The sequence below is a fragment of the Chrysemys picta genome, chromosome 1 (genome assembly GCF_011386835.1).
Source record: "Chrysemys picta bellii isolate R12L10 chromosome 1, ASM1138683v2, whole genome shotgun sequence".
NCBI classification, from domain to species: Eukaryota; Metazoa; Chordata; order Testudines; family Emydidae; genus Chrysemys; species Chrysemys picta.
Window position 1 is genome coordinate 157,180,093 of NC_088791.1, and position 27,485 is coordinate 157,207,577.

A 27,485-nucleotide genomic window follows, 5' to 3' on the forward strand; every position below is an offset into this window, starting at 1 on the left:
ATATGGCCCCATTACCATCATATGATGAGCACCTCACAATCTTCAATATATTTATCTCCCAGGAGTATGGGGGATGAGGTACTATCATTCCCATTTTACAGAAGGAAGACTGAGGCACAGAGAGACTAAGGGTCAGTTTTTTAAAGGAATTTAGGGGCCTAACTCCCACTGAAATCAAGGGAATTAGGCCCCTATGTTTAAAAATCCTGGCCCTAAGTGACTTGCCTGAAGTCACAAAGAATGTCTGTGACAGACCAGGGAATTGAACCCAGGTCCTCAGAATTCCAGGCTAGCACCCTAACCAATAGGCCAATCTTCTAAGTGCCTGTATAGTTAAGGGTGATGATACAGAGTCCACCAGTTGCAATCCAGGCACTCCAGCTTCATCCCAGGTGGGGAGGCAGGTTTACATCATCTGTGTGGAGGAAGGGGAGAGAACACTTGGGGCAGAGCACTGAACAACATCTGTGCTGGAACTAGGAGTGGTTCCCATCTTATACAGGGTTTATAGTTTGGTTCAATGGCTCTCAGCACCCACACTATAAAAACTGTTCCAGCATGCTTGCTGAACAATAGGCAGGTTTTAAAGCACATTATAAGGCTTATCAGCGTTGTTCTGTCGAGTCCCCCTTGGCTGTTTCATTGAATGTAAAACAAAAAATAATATTTACTAAATAGAACCAAAGAAGCATACCTAAGACTTTGTCTACACTATGCAACTTTTAGCGACATGGCTGTGCCGCTACAGCCGTGCTACTAAAAGGCGCGCATTGTAGCTGCTGTTTGTCGGCAGGAGAACTTTCTCCCGCTGACAAAAATCTTCCACCCCCAACGAGAGGCAGCAGCTTTGTTGGCGGGAGAGCACTCTGGCCGACAAAGCACTGTTCACACCGGCGCTTTTCATCAGTAAAACTTTTGTCGTTCAGGGGTGTGGTTTTTTTAACACACTGAACGACAAAAGTTTTGCCAACGAAGTTCCAGTGTAGACAAAGCCTAAGACTGTGCAAGTAGCAGAAACTAAATGGAATTTGTATAGACTCTACCATAAGATGGCACCAGTATTTCCCTCTCCTACTATCACTACAAACTTTGTTTGAGTTTTCAGGCTGGATCACTGGTTGTCTGACCGTAACACCATGAGATCAGGAGGATTAGCAGAAGCCATTTTGATTCATTTTCTCAGAGGAATGTTGATGCTTCCTTTTGCAGCATGGCATTAAAACTCTCTTACTGCCCCATCTGTTAAGACCACATTGGATTTGATGTGGGGGAACAATGGCCTTGCAAGACACCAGGATCCAAGTTAGTGTCAACGCAAAAAAAGGGAAGAAACAAACTAAGACTTGTGGCAGTTGTTACATACTGCCTAGTGACCAAATAGTACATCCTCACTAGCAAGAGATCTGAGAGTCTGAACAAGAACTTCTGTCAAGGCTGCTTCCCCACTTTGAACTTTAGGGTACAAATGTGGGGGCCTGCATGAAAACTTCTAAGCTTAACTACCAGCTTAGATCTGGTCCGCTGCCACCACTCCCAACATGCTAATTCCCTTCCCTGGGTAGCCTTGAGAGACTCTTCACCAATTCCCTGGTGAATACAGATCCAAACCCCTTGGATCTTAAAACAAGGAGAAATTAACCATCCCCCTCCTTTCTCCCACCAACTCCTGGTGGATCAAGATCCAACCCCCTTGGATCTAAAAACAAGGAAAAAATCAATCAGGTTCTTAAAAAGAAGGCTTTTAATTAAAGAAAAAAGGTAAAAATAATTTCTGTAAAATCAGGATGGAAAATAACTTTACAGGGTAATCAAACTTAAAGAGCCCAGAGGAATCCCCTCTAGCCTTAGGTTCAAAGTTACAGCAAACAGAGATAAACACTCTAGCAAAAGGTACATTTACAAGTTGAGAAAACAAAGATAAAAACTAACACGCCTTGCCTGGCTGTTTACTTGCAAGTTTGAAATATGAGAGACTTGTTCAGAAAGATTTGGAGAGCCTGGACTGATGTCTGGTCCTTCTCAGTCCCAAGAGCGAACAACCCCCAAAACAAAGAGCACAAACAAAAGCCTTCCCCCCACCAAGATTTTAAAGTATCTTGTCCCCTTATTGGTCCTTTGGGTCAGGTGTCAGCCAGGTTACCTGAGCTTCTTAACCCTTTACAGGTAAAAGGATTTTGGAGTCTCTGACCAGGAGGGATTTTATAGTACTATACACAGGAGGGCTGTTACCCTTTCCTTTATAGTTATGACAACTTCCCAGAAATATTCCAGTTTGTGAAAACAATTTTAAAATTACATCATTCCTTCAGGATTCAAAAACAAAACATATTAATCTTGTCTTCAACGTGTGGTATGTATAAATTGGCATTTAATTCTGTTGAGATAAAAGCAGCAAATTCTTTAGGGATAAATTACCTTTGATGGAATGGAAAAGTTGTTCAATACACAAAGTTTAAGGGATAAAGTTTAATTTTCAAATTAAGGCCTTGATTCAGCAATATGTGCCTAATTTTAAGAACATGAGTAGTACTATTAATGGAACTATTCATGTGCTTAATGTTAGGCACCTGCTGAACTATCTTGCTTCTCTGGGGCATATACAAGATTTAGATGAAAATTTAAATATCAAGATTTCAAAGTGAGCAGCTTTATTTTGAAACCCTTTCTGAGGAAAGGAAAAAATAGCCTAAGAGAGTCTAACAACTATTTTGAAAGAATATGAATATTTCACCTGCCTTTCGTCTGAGGAACTCAAGGAGTTTTACAAACTTCACAGCACTCTTGAGAAATGGGTATCATCATATCTATCTTATAAGTAAGAGGCAGCAGCAGAAACAAAACAGGAATCAATTTGCTGGGGTTATCAGCAAGCCAATCCCTGCATGTTCAGGTGCAAGTTCAGTGACAGAAGCCTATAAAGACCAACATGATTTAGACTAAATATCAGGAGAACTTCCCTAAGCCTTAAGAAGACTGCAAAATAATTTCCCAAAGAAAAATGGTGAAAGGCTCATCCCTGGAAATACTTAAAACTAGACTGGACAAAGCAGTAGAAAATAACTAAAGAGAACAGTCCTGAACCAGTGAGTCAATCAGTTCTAGGACATATGTTTTTTTTTCTTTGCATCTCTAATTGCTATTAAAATTCTCTAGGATCTTGAGAAAGAAAGGTAGACACTTCAGTTTGGTGTTGCATAAATGCAAGCCTGAAGCAGTTACAGTTCCATGTTAAAATGTCAGTTAATATGATCAAAAATACATGCAGATTTCTGACAATGAGTCACTCCCACTCCATTATAAAACTACCTCAACAGAAGCCCAGATTATTTCAACCAGTACAAATTTATTTTTTTATAACCTTTTTTTTTTACCTTGTCAGATCAGGTTGGCTTCATGCATCTGTTTAATCGACTCTCCCCGGCAGCCCTTGCGTAAATTGGGCTGTGGGAGGTGTTGAAAGATAAAGAAGCCTGAAGCAGTTCCCATACTGCCTTTTTGATAAATGCAATAATCAGCTTGCAGTTGTTTCACAATGTCAATGGCATTAAACTATCAAAAGATGTTCTTCAACAATGGGGATTACACTGTCATCTTTCTTCTTAATAGAATACCTTGTAATGAAGATATTTGTTTTTTGACCGCAAGAGGCTAGGAACCATGCAAAAAGTACTGACTCACAATTAGTGCTCTAATGGAGGTATCTGTTTCTTATTCAATTGGGAGGGAAGTTAAGCTGGCACATGATGTAGGACTGGTTTGGTCAATTCTGGCCCAAAATACCTTTCTAAGTTGAGTAACATCTCCCGTAGGTCATTCAGTTTTACAGTACTTCTATTCCATGCAGTCTGAGAGCGCTCAGTTACAGCAAGACAAATCTTAATATTACAATTATATTAAAAACATCAAAAATAAATGCATCCGTTACAACTTTGGTTGTAATAACATCATGAAAAGCACCATAAATATTGGCATTCTCAGCAGAGAGGTTAAGGATTGAATAGACCTGAAGAATTATCTTCCTCTCACTCCTGAAGATGGTTTCTCTAGATCAGGGTTGAGTCATGTCTGCCATGCTGTCTGCCAAGCTCACCCATTGTCACTGCCCATGATTTATCTGATCTTTAACGAGAGACCTTCATTCTTCAGGACTACAATCCAGCACCTTTCACCAGTACTAATTTCACATGGAAAGCTTCAGAGGCAAACAGAAGATCTTAAAGTCTCCAACAAATCTACTGAAAAATGTGTATTCAAGTGAAATGTCTCAGCTCCATACATAACTTCAATATTCCTCTTAGAGAAGGGTAGCAATTTAATTTCATACCTGTTGTAAGAACTTGTTACTATATACAGAAACATGAATAGTTTTCAATGGAAATAATTACTAATAGCAGCTGCAATTTGCAATATAAAGCATCAGCCATGTGAAGTTATTCTGCCTTGCCACTGTATTAATTAATGGATGGAAAAAAACATGTTATAGTATCAACTTTCAAGAACTGTAAGTTGATACTGAAATCCTACATCATACACCTTTACATTTAGGATATCTTCAGAAGCCCCTGAAGAATTTATGGGCTAGTACTCCATCTAGAGCATTTATTTTCCAAATGTAAATCTCTGAAACCCAATTAATTCTCTAATGCTTCAGCAACTGAATTTCAGTGCATCACACTGGACTCAAATTCATTTTTATTATACCAGCAAGAGCTAGATTTTTTTTAAATGTCCTTTTACCTTGGCAAGATTGGTTTCTCTCAAAGCACAGTATTCTATTATAAACTGTTGCCTTCCAGTGCCTAAATTTGCTTTGTACAGAGCATCTGCTTACACTAAACAAATTATTTTTCACTCTCCAAATTTCCAAGAGAATGAACATCAAACTTCCAAATCATGGATAACTGAAAAACAAAGTAAAATAAAATACATGATATACAGGCCAAAATCATTAAATTTGGATGCCTAAAGTCAGGCTCCTGAATCCACATTTAGGCATCTAAATGAAAATGGCCTGATGTTCAGATGTGCTCAACAGCTGCAACTCCCAACAAAATTAAAAATCTTCAGAACTACCCACTGGGTGTCAATGGTGTATAGCACCTCTGAAAAAAAATGAAGCCATTCATTTATTTGGGGAGATTATATCTGGCACATAGGCATCTTTAACTTTAACTTTAGACATCCAATTTTGGACATAGCACTTTACATTGTACTTTCCTTCTTCAAAGAGCTGTCAAAACCACTCAGTCCTCACAACAGCCCTGTGAAATAAGTCATTAAATATTATCCTCATCTTTCAGAAAAAAGCAAGGTATGAAGAAGCGACTTGCTTAAGGCCACACACCATGTCTGTGTCAATGAAGGAACTTTCTGCCTCTCTGTCCAGCTCATTGGACCTTTTCTTCCCCCTCACCCCCAGAGGTGCTCCTCAGAAGAGATTCCAAAGTATGCATAAGATTAACTCTGTTGTTCAACAAAGCTGAAAGTACAATATTGCCTGACATTCACCCTAAACCCCAACTTTCCTGGTCCCATTTCCTCCACAATGACGGGGAATTAGGACGTTATCTGTATGTCTGTTTATTCCACCTCTGCAGTCTCCTTTCCACCTGGGACTAGGCTCCTATGTCTTGTCCTATCCTGAGCCCTGCCAAACATGGGGGAAGAGGAAAAATTGCTTAAATTGCCTGCTCCACGCACCAGGCGATCCCCCACTTGGAGCAATGCCGAGCTGCTGGACCTCATCAGCATTAAGGGAGAGGAGGCTGTCCAGTCCCAGGTGCGCTCCAGCCATAGGAATTATGATACCAATGGACAGATTTCACAATGCATGAAAGAAAGGGGCCATGACCAAGACACACTGCAGCGCAGGGTCAAAGTGAAGGAGCTGCGGAACGCCTACCACAAGGCACGGGAAACAAACCATCACTCTGGTGCTGCGCCCATGTGCTGCCGGTACTACAAAGAGCTGGATGTGATACTTGGTGGCAACCCCACCTCCACTGCAAAGTCCACTGTGGATACTTCGGTGGCTCACGTGCCAGTCGATAGTGGACCGAGCCAGGAGGAGTAAATCTTGGATGAGGAAGAGGAGGGGGACCCAGAGGCAGAAGACGACTTGGAGGTCAGAGATGCATGCAGCCAGGAGCTCTTCTCTACCCTGGCACAGACTAGCCAGTCACAACTGTCGGATCTTGGTGAAATGCAAACAGGAGAAGAGACCCCTGGGAAGTGGATCTGATTTTGGGAATCACTAAAGCAAGTTGTTGGGGGCAGGAGGGTTGCAGAAAGCAGGCTTGTGTCTATATGATGCACCTACCACCACATGCCTAGTCTGAGTGGCGGAACAGAGTGCTGATTGACTCTCTCACTTCACGGGAATCTCCCTCCGAGATCTCCAGGAATCTCTCATGGAAATACTGGGCAATCTGCTGCCGCAGGTACTTTGGCAGAGCTGCTTTGTTTCTTGCCCCATTAAAGATAACTTTGCCATCACTGTGGGGTGGGGGGACCATTGCTGCACACAGGCGAGCTGCATAAGGGCCAGGGCAGAAGCTGCAGTCTTGAAGAAGACCCGCCCTTGATTCCCTGCTCAACATCAGCAGCGAGATATCTTCCATAATGAACACAGCCTGTGGAAAATGTGGGGATAGGAATGATTATCAGGCCCCCGCTACAGCACTGGGTCTCCCCAAGAGCCACATGCCCAGTGTACAGTAGGGCTTGGGAACAGAGATTTCTCTTGCCCCTGCGGCTACTCACCAATTTGGGGGTCTTGTGGCTCATGTGTGATTGCCTGGGGTCAGCCAGTTAGTGACAGGGATCTGAATAGTGGCTGTGTTTTAAATCACTGAATCAGTGGTCTCTGTGTTGCAAACAATACTGCTTCTGTAAAATGTTGCGTTTTGGCTTCACAGCTATGACCTTGGGAGCCCAGCCTCCCTCTTTGTTATCGCCAGCTGAACAGCTGCACAGAATTAGAAAGCAGCCACGAAGAACTAAGGAGGACTTTCTGTGTGAGGTCATGATGCACTCCGCCACCAAGAAACAGGAATTGAAGGAGTGGCAGGACAGTGAGAAGAGGGACCGAAAGGAGAACGCGGAACGCCAGAATGAAGCCATGAATCATAGAATATCAGGGTTGGAAGGGACCTCAGGAGGTCATTTAGTCCAACCCCCTGCTCAAAGCAGGACCAATCCCCAACTAAATCATCCCAACCAGGACTTCGTCAAGCCTGACCTTAAAAACCTCTAAGGAAGGAGATTCCACCACTTCCCTAGGTAACCCATTCCCGTGCTTTACCACCCTCCTAGTGAAAAAGTTTTTCCTAATATCCAACCTAAACCTCCCCCACTGCAACTTGAGACCATTACTCCTTGTTCTGTCATCTGCTACCACTGAGAACAGTCTAGGTCTATCCTCTTTGGAACCCCCTTTCAGGTAGTTGAAAGCAGCTATCAAATCCCCCCTCATTCTTCTCTTCTGCAGACTAAACAATCCCAGTTCCCTCAGCCTCTCCTCATAAGTCATGGGCTCCAGCCCCCTAATCATTTTTGTTGCCCTCCGCTGGACTCTTTCCAATTTTTCCACATCCTTCTTGTAGTGTGGGGCTCAAACTGGACACAGTACTCCAGATGAGGCCTCACCAATGCCGAATAGAGGGGAATGATCACGTCCCTTGATCTGCTGGCAATGCCCCTACTTATACAGCCCAATATGCCATTAGCCCTCTTGGCAACAAGGACACACTGTTGACTCATATCCAGCTTATCATCCACTGTAACTCCTAGGTCCTTTTCTGCAGAACTGCTGCCTAGCCACGTGGTCCCTAGTCTGTAGCAGTGCATGGGATTCTTCCGTCCTAAATCTGCACTTGTCCTTGTTGAACCTTATCAGATTTCTTTTGGCCCAATCCTCTAATTTGTCTAGGTCCCTCTGTATCCTATCCCTACCCTCCAGCGTATCTACCACTCCTCCCAGTTTAGTGTCATCTGCAAACTTGCTGAGGGTGCAGTCCACACCATCCTCCAGATCATTAGTGAAGATATTGAACAAAACCAGCCTCAGGACCGACCCTTGGGGCACTCCGGTTGATACCGGCTGCCAACTAGACATGGAGCCATTGATCACTACCCATTGAGCCCGATGATGTAGCCAGCTTTCTATCCACCTTATAGTCCATTCATCCAGCCCATACTTCTTTAACTTGCCGGCAAGAATACTGTGAGAGACCGTATCAAAAGCTTTGCTAAAGTCAAGGAATGGAGTCAAGTCATGGAGTGGCTCTTAAACATTATGGCGCGCCAAGAGGACATGCTCTAAGCGATACTAGCAGTGCAAACCGAGCACCTCCGCGCCCGCCCTCCCCTGCAGCCGCTATCACAAAACTCTTTCCCATGTGGCCCCCAGACACCGCTAACACACTCTTATCAACCTGCTGGCTCCAGTCTATACCCGCAGCATTCCACTCTTTCCCCCCTCACAGTCCAGCACTGCAGATTCCCACTGCCCACTGCACTCAACACCCATCCCTCTGCAGTTTAGCCCTGCTGAAGTACAGTACCGTCTGCATTGTATTCCAAAGGAGAAGATTGGATATGATCCTGGGACATACAAAAATCTTTAACCACCCTTGGACCTCACCTCCTCCTGGGACCCTCCCGTCCCCCATCTCCCTTAGTGCTGATGTGTCTTTTGGTTTGTCTCTGTCCTCCAGTTGTTTTTTAATAAAAGAATTGTGTTGGTTTGAAAGCAATCTTTATTCTATTAATTGAAAGTAAACAGAGCCCTGCAAAGCAACAGGCAATTTTCTTAAACCTTCATAGTGCATCATCTGCACCAATCACAATCTCCTCCTAGCATTACAAGCACCGCACTGCCGAGCATAGCAACAAATATTTGTAGCTTTCAGCTTCAAATTGCTGCCTCAAGGGATCCCTGTTCCTTATGGACCTCTAATAGCCCTGGTCGCTGGCTGTTTAAATTCAGCCTCCAGGCGCTGAGCCTCAGCGGTCCACCCCTGAGTGAAGCTTTCACCTTTCCCTTCACAAATATTATAAAGCGTACAGCACCCGGCTATAGCATAGGAATATTGTCATTGGCTAGGTCCAGCTTCCCATATAGGCAGCGCCAGTGGCCCTTTAAACATCCAAAAGCATACTCAACAGTCATTCTGCACTTGCTCGGCCTGTTGTTGAACCGCTCCTTGCTGCTGTTAAGGTGCCCCGTGTATGGATTCATAAGCCACGGCATTAAGGCGTAGGCAGGGTCTCCCAGGATCACAATGGGCATTTTGACATCCCCTGTGGTGATCTTCTGCTCCAGGAAGAAAGTCCCTGAACAGGCCAGTGCTCCAAAAGATGTGTGTGTCATGCACCTTTCCAGACCAGCCTGCATTAATGTCCGTGAAATGCCCATGGTGATCCACAAGTACCTGGAGAACCACAGAGAAATACCCCTTCAGATTAATGTACTCAGTGACTAGGTGGTCTGGTGCCAGAATTGGAATATGCAGGCCATCTATCACCCCTCCGCAGTTAGAGAAGCTCATTTGTGCAAAGCCATCCACAAGGTCACGCACGTTGCCCAGAGTCACGGTCTTTTGGAGCAGGATGCGATTAACAGCCGTGCGCACTTCCGTCAACACGAGTCCAACAGTCGACTTTCCCACTCTGAACTGGTTAGCGACCAATCAGTAGCAGTCTGGAGTAGCCAGCTTCCACAGTACAATCGCCACGTGCTTTTCCAATGACAGGGCAGCTCTCATCCTCATGTCCTTGAGCTTCAGGGCTGGGGAGAGCTCCTCACACAGTCCCATTAATGTGGCTTTCCTCATCCAAAAGTTCTGCAGCCATTGCTTGAATCACGATGTGATCCCACAACTCAGTGCTTGTTTCCCGAACCCAAAAGTGACGTTCTACTGTGGTCAGCACTTCTGTGAATGCCACAAGCAATCTCGTGTCGTAGCTACTACACGTGGCGAGATCAATGTTGCACTCCTCTTACCTTTGTAGTTTTAGGAATAACTCCACTGCCACTCGTGCCGTATTGGTCAGAGCGAGCGGCATTCTGGTCTTTGAGGCTTACTTTCAGATTTCTGGGTGGCTGCAGAATAAGGTCATTTATGAGGGCTGAGTTCACCACTCCAAATACTGCTGCAAGTGTGAACACACTGTTGTGCAGGCAGCTGACAGTGTGAACACACAACAGCGGTTTCCCTTCAGCGTTCTCTGAGTGGCGCTGTAACTGCTGGCACTGTAACTCTGCCAGTGTAGACATACCCTTAGTCCAGGGGTCGGCAACCTTTGAGAAGTGGTATGCCAAGTCTTCAGTAATTTAAGGTTTCGCGTGCCAGTAATAAATTTTACATTTACAGGGCCCCCCCCCGACAGAACCCCAGACTGGCAGCGGGCTGAGCAGGGCTGGCGGCAGGGACCCCAGCTGGCAGGGGCTGGCGGACAGAACCCCAGACCCACAGCGGGCTGAGCGGCTCATCCCGCTGCCGGTCTGGGGTTCCGTCTGCCACCCGCGCTGCCGGTCTGGGGTTCTGTCTGCTGGCCCCTGCCAGCCGGGGTCCCGGCCGCCGGCTCCACTCAGCCGCTGCTGGCCTAGGATTCCATTCACCCAGGCCGGCAGAAGGATGAGAGGGGCCGGCAGCCGGGATCCCGGGCCGTCTGGGCAGGCGGCAGACGGAACCCCAGACCGGTAGCGCGCTGAGACGCTCAGCCCACTGCCGGTCTGGGGTTCCGTCCGCCGGCCCCTGCCAGCCGGGGTCCTGGCTGCCGGCCATGCTCAGCCCGCTGCTGGCCGGGGGTTCCATCCATTCAGGCCAGCAGCGGGCTGAGAGGGGCCGGCAGCCGGGACCCCGGCTGGCAGAAGCGTGCCAGTAAAAATCGGCACATGTGCCGTAGGTTGCCAACCCCTGCCTTAGTCAAAGGTTCAGCTGGGATTTATAGGCACCAGGATGAGCTATGGGAGCAGGCCCCCAAGTGGTCTCCCTTCTCCTTTCCCTGCCCTCTCCTCACCCTAGGCTTTCTCACTTTCGGGCCTCTAATGCGTGACAGAGGGATGCACCCTTCAGTCCTCATCTCCCAGACAAAGCCCAAGGGAGTGACTGTCACCTGGGCCCAAGTGGCAGCTCCACACACAGTCTCTCTATTATGCTCTCTGTTCTATACAACTTCTTATACTACACTCATCACAGAAGTATCTGCACACCTTCCAGAAGTGCATTAAGCAACTAAAACATCCCGTGCGGTTCATTTTCTCCTTCGTCTTTTCCCTGGAGGTAAAGTGCATGCGTAGAGATATGTTTTGGTAGAGCTTGTTTCCTCCCCATTTCCACCTGCAGATTCTCCTATCCCTCTGCCCCTCTGCTGTGCAGCTGGGAGGCAAACTGAATTCTACTCCCACTGGAGAGTTTATCAGCAGGGGGGAGGAACTGATGATCTGACTCAGTCTGCAGCTGCTAATCAAAGCTCTAAGACAGCCAGGAGCAGGGGCCAGGATAGGGACAAAGTTCCTAAGTGCCTCCCCTCTCACAACAGCAGTCCTGGGTACAGCTGGCACTCATGCATCTAGAAAATGCCTATAATTCCATTGTCACATCTGCAAGCCGAGGGAGCAGAGGACCCAGACTCAATGCTTAACCAGGCAACTGCAAATTCAACAAAGCTATTTCTTACAAGTACTGTACAAGTCCATAAGGGGGTCTAACTCTCAGCAGTTACGTATTGCACAGGTGGTCTGTATAACTTCACAAGGATTCTGTTCTTAATATTTTTCAAAGTCTGCACACTACATTTATTACTGTAGTCTTGCCTAACCCTTCAAACTATTTTTATGAGGCCCTGAACAATAATAATTTAGGGTCAAGTTAAACTTGCTAAATTGAATTATATCCAGTACAAAACCTTAGACTTTACATCCCAGCAAGTCCCAATTATCAGGGAGAACACAGACCTGGTATTGAATGGGACATTGCTGGTTTAATAAAAGTGGGGACAATGCCATCGAGATAAGGATTTGTCTATATTAAACATTTATCAATCACGCCCTAATGGGAAGCAATCTGTTTTTATGTCCTTTTTACCCACAATTTGCACTTTAAAACCAGGCACAAATGCTTACATTTTTAAATGATAACACAACCATCCTTTTCAACTTTTTGAAGTGAAAACAAGGATGATCTACAGCACCCAAAGTGGTATATATAGAACCATGGGAAGGTTTCCACGTCACCTTTCAAATGCAGGTGAGCCAACGGTTATATATCATGCCACTTAAATAAGAACATACACCCAGACTGCAGGAAGAGAAAAGAACAACATTCCGTCCTAGCCAAAACAGACCAGAAGCTTTACATGGCTCCCCTGGTGGGAGATAATGATTAACTTTTTTTTAAAAAGTCTATTCAAACAATGAACTTTCCTGCTACACTCTTTGCTGTATAGAGAGCACTCCATAAGAGGCCTCATTGTGACCCTGATTCAAACGATTTAATCATGTGCCTAACTTAAGCATATGAATAGTTAGTTTGTTAGTGTACTGTAATTTTAGGCAAGTGCTGAAGTACCTTTATAAACTGAGGCCTACATTAAAAGAACATTTTATTTGCATGCAAATAAAATTATGCAAACAAAGGGTCTAATCCTACAAAAATGCACTGGGTGTTCTACTTACTACTGTAAGTAGTCCTAATGACTTCAACACAACTTATTATTACGTGTAGTGCTCACTACTGTCAGTTGTCCTGTTGTCATCAATAGGACCATTCCCAAGAGAGAGCACTAATACCTAATAGGGTTTGCAGGATTGGTCCCTAAATTTAAAACAGTCTTTGGAATTATCAAATAACCCACTATTTATTAGATCAATTTACGATTTAAAAGGACAGTACAGTAAGGTAAGTTAGATAAACAAAATGCTGTTACCTCCATTACTAACACCATCCAAGATTACTAAAATTGAAAGGATTTTGAACAAAAAATTCTTGTTTACTTGTAACCATCAGTACTCTACGTTTACTTTTTGCATTTTCCTTAGATTTTACTATGAAAACTGTTCTTGATCTATGCACCAGCTCTGACGCTCTTGGTATTTCAACTGGAAATGCTGCAAGGAAATTACTAAATCTAAAAGAAAAAAAATGTCTGCTCTGGAACTTAAAACAATGAATGAAGACATATATGTTTAATATTAAGCTTTATGAAACAACATTTTGAACCTGACCAGATAGCCTCTTTAAAGCCAAATAAATAAATGTTTCATCGGATTTATACTGGCAACAAGAGTTGCAGAAATAAAGGCCCAATCCTGCAATCCTTAAGGTTTGGCTACATGCTACTTTTATTCTGAGTGCGAGTGTCGACACAGAAGTTTAATGCAGTTTAACTAAATTACTTTAAATTCACTTTCCTGAGGCTGGTCTACACTAGAAAATTTGATAGAACTATCTATGTCGCCCGGGGTGTGTGAAAATCCACACTCCTGAAAAATGTAGTTAAGTCAACCTAAGTCCCCATGTAGACAGCACTAAGTTGATAGAAGAATTCTTCCGCCAACCTAGTTATCACCTCGCGGGGAGGTGGATTACCTACATGGAAAGGAGAACCCCTCCTGTCTGTGTAGGAAGTATCTACACTGAAGTGCTACATTTCAAGTGTAGACAAGCCCTGGGTGTCACCAGATAGACAAGCCCTACTCGCATAAGTAATCCTTGTTTATGTGAATAGTCCCACAGACTTCAATAGAATTACTTGTCTGAGTAAAGGTCAAAGGATTCTACCAGGTGTACCCTGATTTCTACAGTGCTTTGCTAAGTAGCAAGAGTGGAGGAAGGAACCTTTTTTTTTTTTAATAAGAGTAATTCTGTTTTTTCTAACTACACATAATCAGAGTGCAGAAAAAAAGTAATGTTCTCTTGTCAGAGAAATATTCCAATTTATTACCTGTGACCATGCCTTCCATTCTAAATGGTATGTACTGAAACCAGAGGTTGTTCAGGTCTGGATATCCTCTTAATCAAGGTAAAACCACTCCACTATTAACATGTTTTAAATACTTATTCACGCAACAAAAACTGAATTGATCAGAACAGAGTGTTAAGAAAATTTATTCTCTTACAGAAAGAATATATACTTTTAATCTGCTAGTGTGTCTTAATACTAAATACGCACCTTTTGCCTGTTAGAATTACTCATTTCTAACCATTCAGGAATAAAACATCAACAAAAGCACCTTTAAAAAAAATTAAGCAAATGTTCACATATTAACCTCCTAGATGTTGGAAGTGAATTTTTTCTTCTGATACGAATATTGTCTCACACTGGAGGGTTGAGCCTATGTATCTAGACTGAATGGGAAAAGTGCACTACGCCATCAAACACGGGGGATGTGATGGACGAGATTCATAAGGAAGTGAGCATATTAGCACCTGAGCTGAGCCACTTCTGAATATATAAAGGGCAACACCAAGGACTATGCATTGAGGATAAAGGGTCCAATCCTACAAAATGCTAGAGTGCCCCTGTGAAGCGCTAAGCAACCTCAACTCCTACTAAAGTAATATATGTGTTGAGGGTGCGCAACAGTTCCCAGTAGCTTTTAGGGTGGGATCCAGTGTCTGTTTAACTTTTTGGAGGATGGAAGATTTGTGCATGAATGCAAGTATTAACCACATGTGATGTTTCTGTCTCCATCATCTCACCTCCAGCCAAACAACTGCATAAAGCCCAAGTCTGTCCCACCACCATCAAAATGCCACTCACCACAACCAATAAAGGCCCCAATCTTGTTCCCACTGAAGTCAGTGGCAAAACCATCTTTGACTTCTTGTTGAAGATCAGTCCATAAACTCCCATAGAATCTTCTTGTGCCATGTATTTCCTGGTCTAACTGAGTAACCAGAGATCTCCCCACACCATGCCACTCCTGTAGCTCAGTATCACTATATAGCCATGTGTCTTTCTGTGTTTTCCCCCTATCCTTGACTCCCAGCAGCCATCAGGATAGGAATTGTCCACAACCATATTTATCTGAACAAGCAGAAAAACAAAGAAAGGAACAAATGACAATGTGTTCAAAGCCGCCTCTGAAATACATGTTACCCTCAGAAGACTGAATTACAACATAATCAAAAACAGGACGAAATCACAGCTGTGGCTGCAAATCAGGAACATACTTCCTTAAGTATGAAGCCTATGTAGTGGAATTGTGAAGCCTGCTATCTAATAACAGAAGAAATTTACAAGTTCCACTCTTTGCCCCTCCAACTAGACATGATAACCTAGATACACAAAATTTCTACCAAGAAAATTGGGGATATACAAGAGTCAATTTTACCCAGCGTACAGCCATCCATTCCACTTCCTTTTTCAGTGTGGAGGCAATTTAGTTTTACTGCTTTCAAGAAACTTCCTATTAGAAAGCTGTGGTTTCCAATGGATTTTTATTGCATTTTCCAAAGTTACATCATTGGAGTTGGGTATATTCCCAAGAGAGCTGAAGGGTCTAAAACTGTAAACTACTACAATAAATAATAATGAATATCATGGCTTATAAAACCTGTAATCTGAACACAGACAAAAAAGAATTTTCACCTTATATAGTTACCTTTCAAAATTTGCACTTTTCATGCTCCCCTTTATTTGCCTGCCAAATATGTACAGCCACAGCCACCAATTAATAATATTAACCGTATAAAATATATAAACAATCACTCAGAGCCAGAGGCATGATTTTACTTAGGCTCATTTCAGGCAATAAGAAAATTAATCTCAATGAAAATACCTCTTGCAAAAAAGTAGCAAGCAACAATAGAGCTGAAGTGATAAGCTACATGGAGGCTTCTATATTCTTCACATTATTATTTATTTGCCGAGGGCCTTGTGCACTTTACAATAGGTAGAAAGTAGCAAAAAAGAGCATGGTCCTGCTGTCAATGAAATCAACAGATGGTTTGTACAATGAGGTTAAAAAAAAAAAAAAAGAGTCCATGCCCTCAAAGAGATTACAATCTGAAGTCCCAATCATGCAGAAGTAGAAAGCACCCTCAACTCTAATTGAATTTGAGAAATGAGAATGCTCACAACTTCATAGATGATGTTTGTACCTTGCATATCTGGGGCCTCCTAGTAAAAATAGATACAGTGCAGTGTATTATCACTGTGAATGGTGGCAAGTGAAAGGATGGTCCTTGTCCTGGTCCTAGTGGCAGGGCCAGCTCCAGGCACCAGCCAAGCAAGCTCGTGCTTGGGGTGGCAGATTCTACGGGGCGCCATTCCGCCCAATCCTAGGGCCGCATGGCCGCTTTTTTGTTTGTTTGTTTTGTTCGCTGATCCGTCCACCCTGTAGGGGGCGGCGGTGCGGAGGAGGGGAGCGCCCTGCTGGGAGCAGGCTGCGTGCTCCGTCTGCCCCAGCCGGTGACAGGTCTGTAGCAAGGCCGGCAGGGTAGCCCGCGTCCTTCCCTCCCCGCCGACCGGGGCACCTTCTCTCTCTCCCCCACTCCCTCCCCTAGCCGGGGCACGTCTGCAGCACAGGGAGTCCCCCTGCACCCTGGCTCCGGCCGCCCCGCAGGTTTTTTTTTTCCCCCCCCTGCATTGCCGCTCCGGTTTGTTTGTTTTTTTGCTTTGCCATTCTGGCTGCCCGGGTTTTTTTTTGTTTTGTTTTGTTTTGTTTTCTGCTTGGGGCGGCAAAAAAGCCACAGCCAGCCCTGCCTAGTGGATCTTTGGCAGAGGATCAGCATTTGTGTCACAAACTGGCAAGAGCTGGGTGCATGATGGAGCAGCATTCTTTCCTCAGAGGATAGGGAATAAGCTCTTATCACTCTTCAACATTCCTGCCCTCTGACTAACCTGGGCAGTGCCACAGGAAGCAGGATCTAGCACAGGGGTTCTCAAACTGGGGGTTGTGACCCCTCAGGGGGTCACGAGATTATTACATGGGGGGTTGTGAGCTGTCAACCTCCACCCCAAATCCCGCTTTACCTCCAGCATTTATAATGGTGTTACAAATTAAAAACACTTTTTTTATATATTTAAGGGGGAGTCGCATTCAGAAGCTTGCTATATGAAAGGGGTCACCAGTAAAAAAGTTTGAGAGTCACTGATCTAGCACTCTCTGGGAGGGAGGTTATCAAGTGGATTGAAGACCTGATCTTGACAGATTCAAGTCCCATTAGTCTCAGTTCAAAAGGTGTTGTTGGTGCTCAGCACCTTTAAGAATTGGGCCCTAAATCTGGAAAAAAAATGGAAAATACTGGATGACCCGCCATGAGGGCAGGAGTAAGGGTGGGAAAAACCCTGCAATACTTTTAACGTTTCTATTTTATGTTAGTTTACAGATCCAGGAAAGCAGCTTTTCAGCATATTTCTTATACAATACAAAAGACCTTTGTTGTCCAATTTGGGCAGGTTATTTGTGTCTGGCATAACCATGACTAGGTGTTAACTTACAATTATAAACTCGTTATTATTACTGTTTAATAAACAAACCAGAGAACAAGAACATGTGAGATCACACCTTCTGTATTACAGTATATACAAAAGGGAATAATTGTGATAATACAATATTCCTCTAATTACTGCAGCACAATGTAGTGGTTCACTGAACAAACTACATCTGAACTGGAGCTTTATAATGAAAAAGGAAAATCCATATTATGAATTAGACGAATGCTCTAAAGTGACAGTACAAAAGAAAACTTACATGGTTTAATTTCTGATTGAATGAACTTTGAGGCTTACTTTCAGATTTCTGGGTGGCTGCAGAATAAGGTCATTTATGAGGGCTGTGTGAAATCGGTTATGAAATCTAACACTAGGATGACCAGACAGCAAATGTGAAAAATCAGGTCGGGGGTAAGGGGTAATAGGAGCCTATATAAGAAAAAGACCCAAAAATCGGGACTGTCCCTATAAAATCAGGACATCTGGTCAGCCTATCCAACACCCTAGGATTAATTACAAACTTGAATCTCAAACTAGTTTTGTTGAAATCCAGATGCTTAGATACCATGGTGATGAGTATGGTATAAAATGTCTGGAATGAGAAATGCTGCTCTAAGCAGTCTTAAAAGTGGGGTGCATTCTCCTAGGAAGTACAAAGGAGAGATCAAAGGGCACAAAAGATGCATAAATTAAGATGGGTAGGCCTTTAAAAGCAGGGCAAAGTTGCAGAATGGACGGGCGGAAGAACACAAATTGATCCATTTTCTGAAAGTAGAGCACAAGCTTTCAAAAGTTTGAGAATGCTGGATTTGAACGAAGTTGATAAAACTTTTAGAGCAAACTTGGGTGATCCTTAGTTTTGTATGGTTTACGTGGAAAAGACAGGTGAATCCAGACACCCATACAAGCTAAAATCAAAGTTTTGATGAACTCTTGCAAACCAAAACTGGATATTTTACATCATTTGTAAAATCCATAAAAATTTATACAACTGAATTTTTAAAATGTTAATTAGTTAATGTCTCTACAGCACTTTTGAACATGAAAAACTCCAAGTATTTTTGTTTGAAGTTCAAGTAGATCATCCCACACAATGCAAGGGAAGCACAACAGAGGTTTGGGCTTGTGCATAGTTGTATTATTCATGTCTTGATAAAATTATGGAACATCTGTGCGGCTTTTTTTCTCTTCCCCCCTCCAAACAAGAGTCATTTACGCTCAAACTAAGTAGCTAATGATCAAACAAGTAGAATAATGATCCTGATTGTCCTTTAACACATTCACCATAGACATGAGTTCATGAGCGAGACAGGCATGCGGCCTCATCAGACACTAGTAAACACTTTTGATCTTCCTTTGAAGAAACTATTCTCAGGATATTCAGAAGCCTGTGGTTTATTTTCATGTGTGCAGGAGAGCAATGCTGAAGAGAACACTCCCACACAGAGAAAGATCTCAGCAGTTATGCTTGTTAAACTATCCCTGAAGAAAAAGAGCAGCAAATTAGGAAGCGCTTACTGGGCTGTATTAAGGGTACAGTTTTATTCTTCAATCCACACAGCAATCTCAGTTGCCTATTCTACATTTCTTCTACATGCGTAGAGTTCCCATTGCTGTCTTTTGAAGCTGGGACTAGAGATGGACACAAGTGGTTAGGAAGCTAATGTGCACTTAGAGGCCACAACGACTTTTTTCTTTAAGAAAAAAAATATTTTAAAAAAATCAAAACAGTAAAATCCAAAAACATGGTGGTTGCTTCCTCTTATTTCACCTAAAACTATAAATCTGACATTATAAAACCATCGGTTTCTTAAATTGGATTATCATGGGAGAGATCAGATTAGCAAGAAGTTCTCAGAATACTTTAGGCCACATTACTGGAGAGCACAAAGACATCACCACATAATTTATCACAAACTCTGCTTTAATAGAGCAACTCCACCTACCACCACAAGGGGATAATCCGCATATTGCGAGTAGCACACTGGCAGGTAAAAAGGAGAGTGGGGAGATAGATTTAATCACAGAAATCAGACATGGAAAAGTCACATTAGAGCGTATCAGCTCATTTTTGTCCACCTCTCTCTACAGAATTGTTCTCTATACTCTATTATAGTGTTTTGTATATGGCAGCTTTGAAAAGATGTTTTAAACATGAATACATTTTGCCCAGTTAAGTAGCACTGCAAGAAACTATCCAGTGGATACAATTTTGTATAAATAATTACAATGTAGCAGTAACACTAATAGCCTGTCAAAGACAGTAGCCTATACCAGCTGTTTCAGAAGAAAGTATAAGAAACCCTGCACTAGGCAGTTATGGAATGACCTGCCCATCGGGAAAGATTCTGCTTAAGCCTAACCCTGATAAGTAAGAGTCTGGTTTATGCTCTGAAGCACGAAAGCGTACATCCTTCCAAAACATTTTTTAAATATTTAATATACTACCCTGGACATTCTTGTTATCCATACAAATCATAGAAATATAGTGTTGGAAGAAGGAACCTTGAGAGGTCATCAAATCCATCTACCTGTTCTGACCATAAACCTAGACCATCCCTGACAGGTGTTTCTCTATCCTGTCCTTAAAAACTTCCAAAGGTGGACATTCCATAACTGCCCTTGGAAGTCTATGCCAGCATTTAAATTGCCTTGTAGTTAGAACGTTTTTCCTAATATCTAAGCTAAATCTCTATTGCAGAAGATTAAGACCATTACTACTACTTCTACATTCAGTGGACATGGAGAACAATTGATCACTGTCCTCTTTATAACAGCCCTGAATGTATTTGAAGACGTATCAGATCCCCCATCACTCTTCCTTTCTCAAGACTAAATATGCCAAATATGCCTTTCCTCATAGGTAGGGCTCTACCAAATTCACGGCCATGAAAACACGTCACAGACCGTGAAATCTGATTTTTGTGTGCTTTTACATTATACTATTCTGATTTCACAGGGGAGACCCGTGTTTCTCAAATTGGGAGTCCTGACCCAAAGGGGAGTTGCAGGGGGGTCACAAGGCTATTTTAGGAGGGTTGTGGTATTGCCACCCTTACTTCTGCGCTGCCTTCAGAACTGGGTGGCTAGAGAGTGACAGCTGCTTGCCAGGCACCCAGCTCTGAAGGCACCAACCCGCCAGCAGCGGCACAGAAGTAAGGGTGGCAATACCATACCATGCCATCCTTACTTCTGTGCTGCTGCTGGCGGCGGCTCTCCCTTCAGCGCTGGGCTCCCAGCCAGCAGCCACCATTCTTCAGCTGCCCAGCTCTGAAGGCAGCACCGCCATCATCAGCAGCGCAGAAGTAAGGATAGCAGTAGCACAACCCCCCCCCCCAATAATATTGCAACTCCTTTTTGGGTCAGGATCCCTACAATTACAACACCATGAAATTTCAGATTTAAATAGCGGAAATCATGAAATTTACAATTTAAAAAATCCTATGTCCATGAAATTGACCAAAATGGATTGCGAATTTGGTAGGGCCCTACTCATGTTTCTAAGCCTTTTATCATTTTTTGTTGTTCTCCCCTAGACGCTCTCCAATTTGTCCACACCTTTCTTAAAGATTAGCACCCAAAACTGGACACAATATTCTAGATGAGCCTCACTAGCATCAAGTTGAGTGGAACAATTACGTCTCGTGTCTTGCTTATGACACTACTGTTAATACACCCCAGAATGATATTAGCTTTTTTTCGCAATTCCTACATATTTTTGGCTCATATTCAATTTGAGATCCACTATAACCTCCTGAGCAGTACTACCCCCTACTCTGTTATTCCTCATTTTATAGTTGTGCATTTGATTTTTCCTTCCTAAGTGAAGGACTTTGTACTTGTCTTTATTGAATTTCATCTAGTTGACTTCAGACCAATTCTCCAATTTGTCAAGGTCATTTTAAATTCTAAACCAGTCCTCTGAAGTTCTTGTGACTTCTCCCATGTTGGTGTCATCCACAAATTTTATAAGCATACTCTTCACTCCTTTATCAAAGTCATTAATGAAAATATTGAATAGTACCAAACCCTGGACTGACCCCTGTGGGACACTACTAGATACATCCTCCCACTTTGACAGAAAACCATTGATAATTACTCAGGCCATGCGTCTGACGAAGTGGGTATTCACCCATGGAAGCTTATGCTCCAATACGTCTGTTAGTCTATAAGGTGCCACTGGACTCTTTGTTGCTTTTTACAGATCCAGACTAAGACGGCCACTCCTCTGATACTCAGGGTATGGTTTTTCAACCAGTTATATGCACCCACTTTATAATAACTTCATCTAGACCACATTTCCCTAGTTTACTTATGTGAATGTCATGTGGGACTGTGTCCAAAGCCTTATGAAAACAAGCTTATGTCTACTGCTTCCCCGCATCCACTACACCACTAAGAAGGAAATTAGGTTGGGTTGGCATGATTTGTTCTTGACAAATCCATGTTAGTTGTTATTTATCAACCTAATATCCTCTGGTGCTTACAAACTGATTGTTTTATAATTTGTTCCAGTATCTTTCCAGGTATCAAAGTTAAGCTGTAATTTCCTGGATCCCCTTCACTCCCCCCTTTTAAAGATAGGTATTATGTCTTCTCTTTTCCAGCCCTCTGGGATCTCACCCAGCCTCCATGAGTTCTCAAAGATAACTGCTAATAGTTCTGAAATTGCCTCAGTTAGTTCCTTTTCCCTAGGGTAAATTTTTGTCAGTCCCTGCCAACTTGAATACATCTAACTTATCTAGATATTCTTTAACCAGTCCTTTCCTATTCTGGCTTGCGTTCTTCCCTCTTGTTGTCAATATAAATTATGTTAAGCATCTATTCACAATTAAATTTCTTAGAGAAAACTGGTGCCAGTTACTTCCTCCATGTTCTGAAGCAAGAAGTTATCCTCAACACATTCCGAGAACTTAGTGAACATTTGTGTTTTGCCATTACTTTTCTAAAAGATGTCTGGGTAGGAATAGTCCCCCATCACTACCAGGTCCTGGTCTTGTGTTTTGAATATTTCTGATATTTGTTCTAGAAATGCCTCATCCACCTCCTCTTCCTGATTTGGTGGTCTGCAGTAGACCTCTACCATAACATCACCCCTGTTTTTCCGCCTTTCATCTTCAATCCTCACCTCCTTCTGGACCTCAGGACAAGTGTATACATTCTTGATGTGCAATACATCTCCTCCCATTTTTCCCTGAACAAACGATAACCCTCTATTCCAGTATGCCAATCATGAAATTTATCCCATCAAGTCTCTGTGATGCCAATTATATCATTCCTCTTATATAGATACCTAAGATGTTGGGGGAGTCTGCTCATTGTTTTCCCTCTCGTTGCTCCTATGACCCTAATATAATTTTCCATTCCTTCACAACTTCCAACCCTCTGGCAAAGTCACCTTTTATACTTAGCTGGGGGCATTTGCCACCTGCCCCTTAATGTCTAATTCCTTCTTGAATCCTGCTAACCTCTCCGCCTCAGTGATATTCTGTGGTAATGAGAGCATCGCAGATTAAGGGGGCCATTTGAAAAGTATTTGTTTAATCAGCTTTGAATTTGCCATCTTTCAATTCCGCTGAATGTCTGAAAAAGAGAAAACACAAGTTTCCAGTCTACCTTCGCTATACCATTCTCTTTTCTCCTTTAAAAAAACAAAACAAAACAAAAAACCCCAACCATACATGGGTCATATTTATCTTCAAGTATTGTAAAAATATAAGATCTGAGTCTTTCTGCTACACAGTTGTCTGTTGTCCAGTTAATTTTAGGGTACATAGATAAAGGCTGCATTTAGGTACATAATTTGTAAAGTAGGAACATTTTCTTTTCATGTAGCAGTATTTCCAGCTTTTGCTTTGAATAGTCCTATAATTACAGAATAATTATATACTGAAAGCTAAATTACAGCAGCTGCAGAATAAATATTAAACCACAAAAGCTATATTAAATAATGTGAACTGTGTCTTAAGCTCATAAAAAAGGCAAAAATACATATACTTGGAATGCAACCTGGCATAATAACTGAAATAGAAGAAAGTTGCATTTTATTTCAATGGGTGATACTGAAGATGCCAGGTAAGCATCTCATCTTTGTTAAAAAGGGAGTAAAAGATAACGCAGCCCATCGTTTTAAATGCTTAGAACTGTATTTTCTAACCAAATTTATTCAAATCACATCAAAATCACTTGTTCTCACTGAGGATTAAGTTCCATGGTAAATTCAAAGTATTAGAAAGAACCTATTTTAAAAGTGTTTGAATATAAAATAAGCATACAAATCATTTAAATAGTGAAAAAATATTCCCTTCACACATTGAGATCTCATAAGCAACTGAATGTAGTTAAACAAACCTCCCCATAACCCACTTTTGGGAGAATAAGCAATAGAAATTTCAGCTAAGAGCAACCTATCTCCCTCTCCCCAAAAGTTATAAACTCCTGAAAACAGGGCCGTATAATGGCAGAGCCTTGTCACTCATCACTACTTTACAGCCAAGCTATAATACACAGGTATCAAATGATTTAACTTCAGAATCACTGATTCTAATCTTGCTTGTATCGAAATCAATGGCAAAATCCTCAAATGGGCCAAATTCAAAGGGGAATCTAAATAAGTCTACTTCCTTCCAGCATGTAAATTATACTGGTGTACATTCTTATTCCTCAGACTACCACCCACATACAAAAGCTGAAACGCCTTTACTTAATCTAGAGGTACAGCTGGTGTAACAGAGGTGTGTGAAAAAGACTGGTTTAGCAAGAAAAGCAACTAACAGGAAGGTGTAACATAACGTGTGTGTCTTTGGGTGATGGTCTAAGTCTTAGAGTATATCTATACAGCAGTTGGGAATTGTGTAAGGTGGGGGAGAAGGTGTAAATTACACAATCTTAGACTCATCTCTGAATTTGGCCATTGACTTCAAGACGAAAAAGATTGGGCCTTATAAGGGTGCTATAGATTGGGAATGGGTGGACATTTTTGTTAGTGAAGTTTGATCTAATGCATAAAGAGGTTTGTAGTCTCTGAATGGAAACACACCTCTTTCAACAGATCAGAAACAATTAAACATGAATGCTTAATAGCACTTAACAGTTCTGATAATGTGAATAAACTTTAATGTGTGTTTTGGGTAACTGTAACATGCATTCTCGAGTTCTCAAACCACAATATTAACATAAAATTGCTTCTAAATCAGTGGCTCTGAAGCTGTGATCTGCAAGCCACTGGCGAGCCACAGAGTACTCGCTATTCATATTATGAGGGCTGACTGGACACGTAGTATTGGCTCTTTCTTCCTGTTTCCAGCTGTTAACTTTAATTATATGAAGCTAAAAATACATCACAATTATCTCCTAATATCACTTTGCCATGTAAGCAACTGCTGTAGCTACGTCAAGAACGTATGCCCATGTGAACATGACTGGGAGGGGAACAGATTTATGTCAATACAAGGAAAGGTGGCTGGTGTAATCATAATCCACAAGACGATCTTTCTATTAAGATGTAATCCACACTATGAAAGATTTGGAGATCCCTGATCTGAAGATTAAGGCTCAAAAATTTAAAACTGACAGCAAGAGATCTTATTGAAAAGTAGTTACAGGGTATGTACAATATCTGCAGAATTCTGATTAAAAAAAGAAAAGACTTCCTATGCCAATTCAGCACAATCAATCAGTCTGACCTTCAAGTGATCCTTCCAGACCTTTCCCAGGCTCTCCATAGCTTTAAAAAAGGGAGGAAAAGCACAAGCTAGACTGAACTTCAGTGGCACTGACAGCCCACTGCCTGATTCTTTGGTACATGAACGGCATGAATGATGCAAAGACTCAAGTCTACCCATCAGCCTAGGAGAGGTTTTTTTCGGAGACATGCTTTAAGTGCTCTTTTGCTGGCTTATATTGGCTTCCAGGGCCAGATCTCAGCAAGGCATAGCGATGAAGGAACCTAGTTTATAGGGAAGGAGGGTATATCACACCACTTTTACCCTGAGCACATTGCTATGGAAGAATTCTCTCTGATGTATTTCAAAGACCCGGTGCCATCGTTTGACCCAAATGGACCCCCCAGCCAAAGAGATGGTAAACTGAACATTGGTCAGTTGAAAGAACATACCAGGCTCCACCACAGAAATGGCTTTCAAGGTGCTCTCTTTCTTTCTTTGGAAACATTTGACGTGATCTCTTGGAGCCAGATTCTTGCCCAGTTTGAATAACTACTCCCCTGAATTGTGTAAAACTGCTGCTGCAGGATCCTTGAGAAGCTAAGACCAGGGGTCCCAAGTTTTAACAAGACCCTATTACAGAGAGAAACCCAGGCTGCTTGTTTACTCTCCCTGTGACAGCAGTTTGACTCTCCTGTGATACCATGCCAAGAGACTCACTGGGGAGCAAGCAGGGGACCTGTCCTGCCCTTGGAGCTCCTGGATACCTAGTTCCATCTTGCAGACCCTGTGGAGGAACAGAAGCGCTAGCTGAATCCCTGAGAGTTCCCAGGTGAGTTAGCTGTTGAAGAAAAGAGCTCTCTTGTTTTGACTATATCCCTTTAAATGAGAGGTTTAAAAAAAAGAAACACATAATTCCTTGCTTAGTCATGGACTCTTGGAAGGAATATCAAGTTCTCAACAATCCAGGATCCTTACCATGGGATTAATAGAAGATTTGCTCCTGTGAGCGATTTTGTTATCTCATAAGTCAATCACTGGCTAAAGAGAGAAAATACTGATGGGAAAAAAAAAAAAAAAAGATGGATGTTTCTTAAAACCCTCCGGTATCTGTGGTGAAGTCATCTCTGCAGGATATTTCTGTCTTTCCCACAAAAACAGTGGGGATTTCTGAGCCACCTGCTTGTTCACTGCTGCCAAAGACACAAATGCAGTTTCATCTTTCTCACAATATGATTGAGAGGGTGGAGACCAAATTAATGTTATAGAAACATTCAATCATTTGTTATTGTGGCTCTTAAGGAGAGCATATTTTAATCCTATAGATTAGCCCATCACTAAGATTTCTTTCTTAAATGTAAAAGAACATTCATGTTAGGAGATAAAAAAGAAATTTTAAAGACCCCCGCAATGAGAACAGATCCTAAGGTCTCAAACCTATTTGAAGAAATTACTTCTCTCAACTGGTTTTCCAACTGGAGAGAGAGAGAGAGAAATGCTGCAATTTAATACCCACTCAACTGAGGTCTGACAATGTGACTGTGACAGGGTCTACAGAGCTGCACTGCATCTGGTAAGCAGGGATATTATCACCTTGCCACGTACACCAAGATGCCTCTGCAAACACTACCAAGGAGGCAGACAACGCATCATCCGAAGGCAAGTAAATGGGCAGAGATCATCTAGCTGGCCAGCAAGAGTTCCACATGGGAATGATGATAAGCTTAATAGGTAGCAAGCACCTGATCCCCTTGTAAAGTTGTAGCTAGAGTGTACAAGTACCATTGCTGTAGCAACTGTTTTACAAAAGATAAATATTAATACACAGAGATGCAAGATGGTGTGCTTTGAGTCAGGTCTCCTCCTCCTCTCCTTACCCAGCTGCTACCAGCTGTCATTCTGTGCTCTAGTACCACCCTAGCTGTTAATACAGAGTAATGGGGAGCCTGAGTTAGCTCAAAGGAAGAATAGACCATGAAACGCGGTACAGTGGAGAGCTCTGTCCTCCAATGGGGATTATAGGGGAAGTTAACGTTGCCTCAGTACGGTGAACTACCATCTCCGCTACAAGAGGGAAGAGTGTTTTAACCATGTTGCAAGACATCTCTGGTGTAAGTAGGTCCTCTTGATGTGATTATTATAGCGTACTGCTGAGAGACAGGCATACAGAGAGAAAGATTTTCCACTCATTAAGCTAATGTTCAGAACCCTGGCTCTGAAGAGATGACAGACCCTTTAGGGTGCCATGAGACAGCAGATATCCAGAAACTTCATGGTACTTCATGTCCTATTAAAAAAAAAAAAAAACAACTGGGTGGAAAATGTTGCTCAATGTAAAAAAGGTAAAAACACAAGTGGAAAGTTAAAAATTAC

At 42.5% G+C, this 27,485-nt stretch overlaps 2 protein-coding genes across 10 annotated transcripts in view; one reads left to right on the forward strand and one right to left on the reverse strand.

Annotated features, from left to right (window-relative positions):
• CMSS1 (cms1 ribosomal small subunit homolog) overlaps window positions 1–27,485 on the reverse strand; it is a 363,702-nt gene that overhangs the window by 201,037 nt on the left and 135,180 nt on the right. The window lies entirely within an intron of this gene.
• Window positions 1–27,485, forward strand: part of FILIP1L (filamin A interacting protein 1 like) — a 303,273-nt gene that overhangs the window by 146,204 nt on the left and 129,584 nt on the right. The window contains exon 1 of one of the 7 annotated variants that reach the window (XM_065587606.1): window positions 25,802–25,944. The exons of the other annotated variants lie outside the window; for them this stretch is intronic. Within the exon in view, the coding sequence (XP_065443678.1) occupies window positions 25,817–25,944 (128 nt within the window). The 5' untranslated portion in view covers window positions 25,802–25,816. Of the gene's footprint in view, window positions 1–25,801; window positions 25,945–27,485 lie in introns of those variants that run through there. 7 annotated transcript variants of the gene reach the window in all.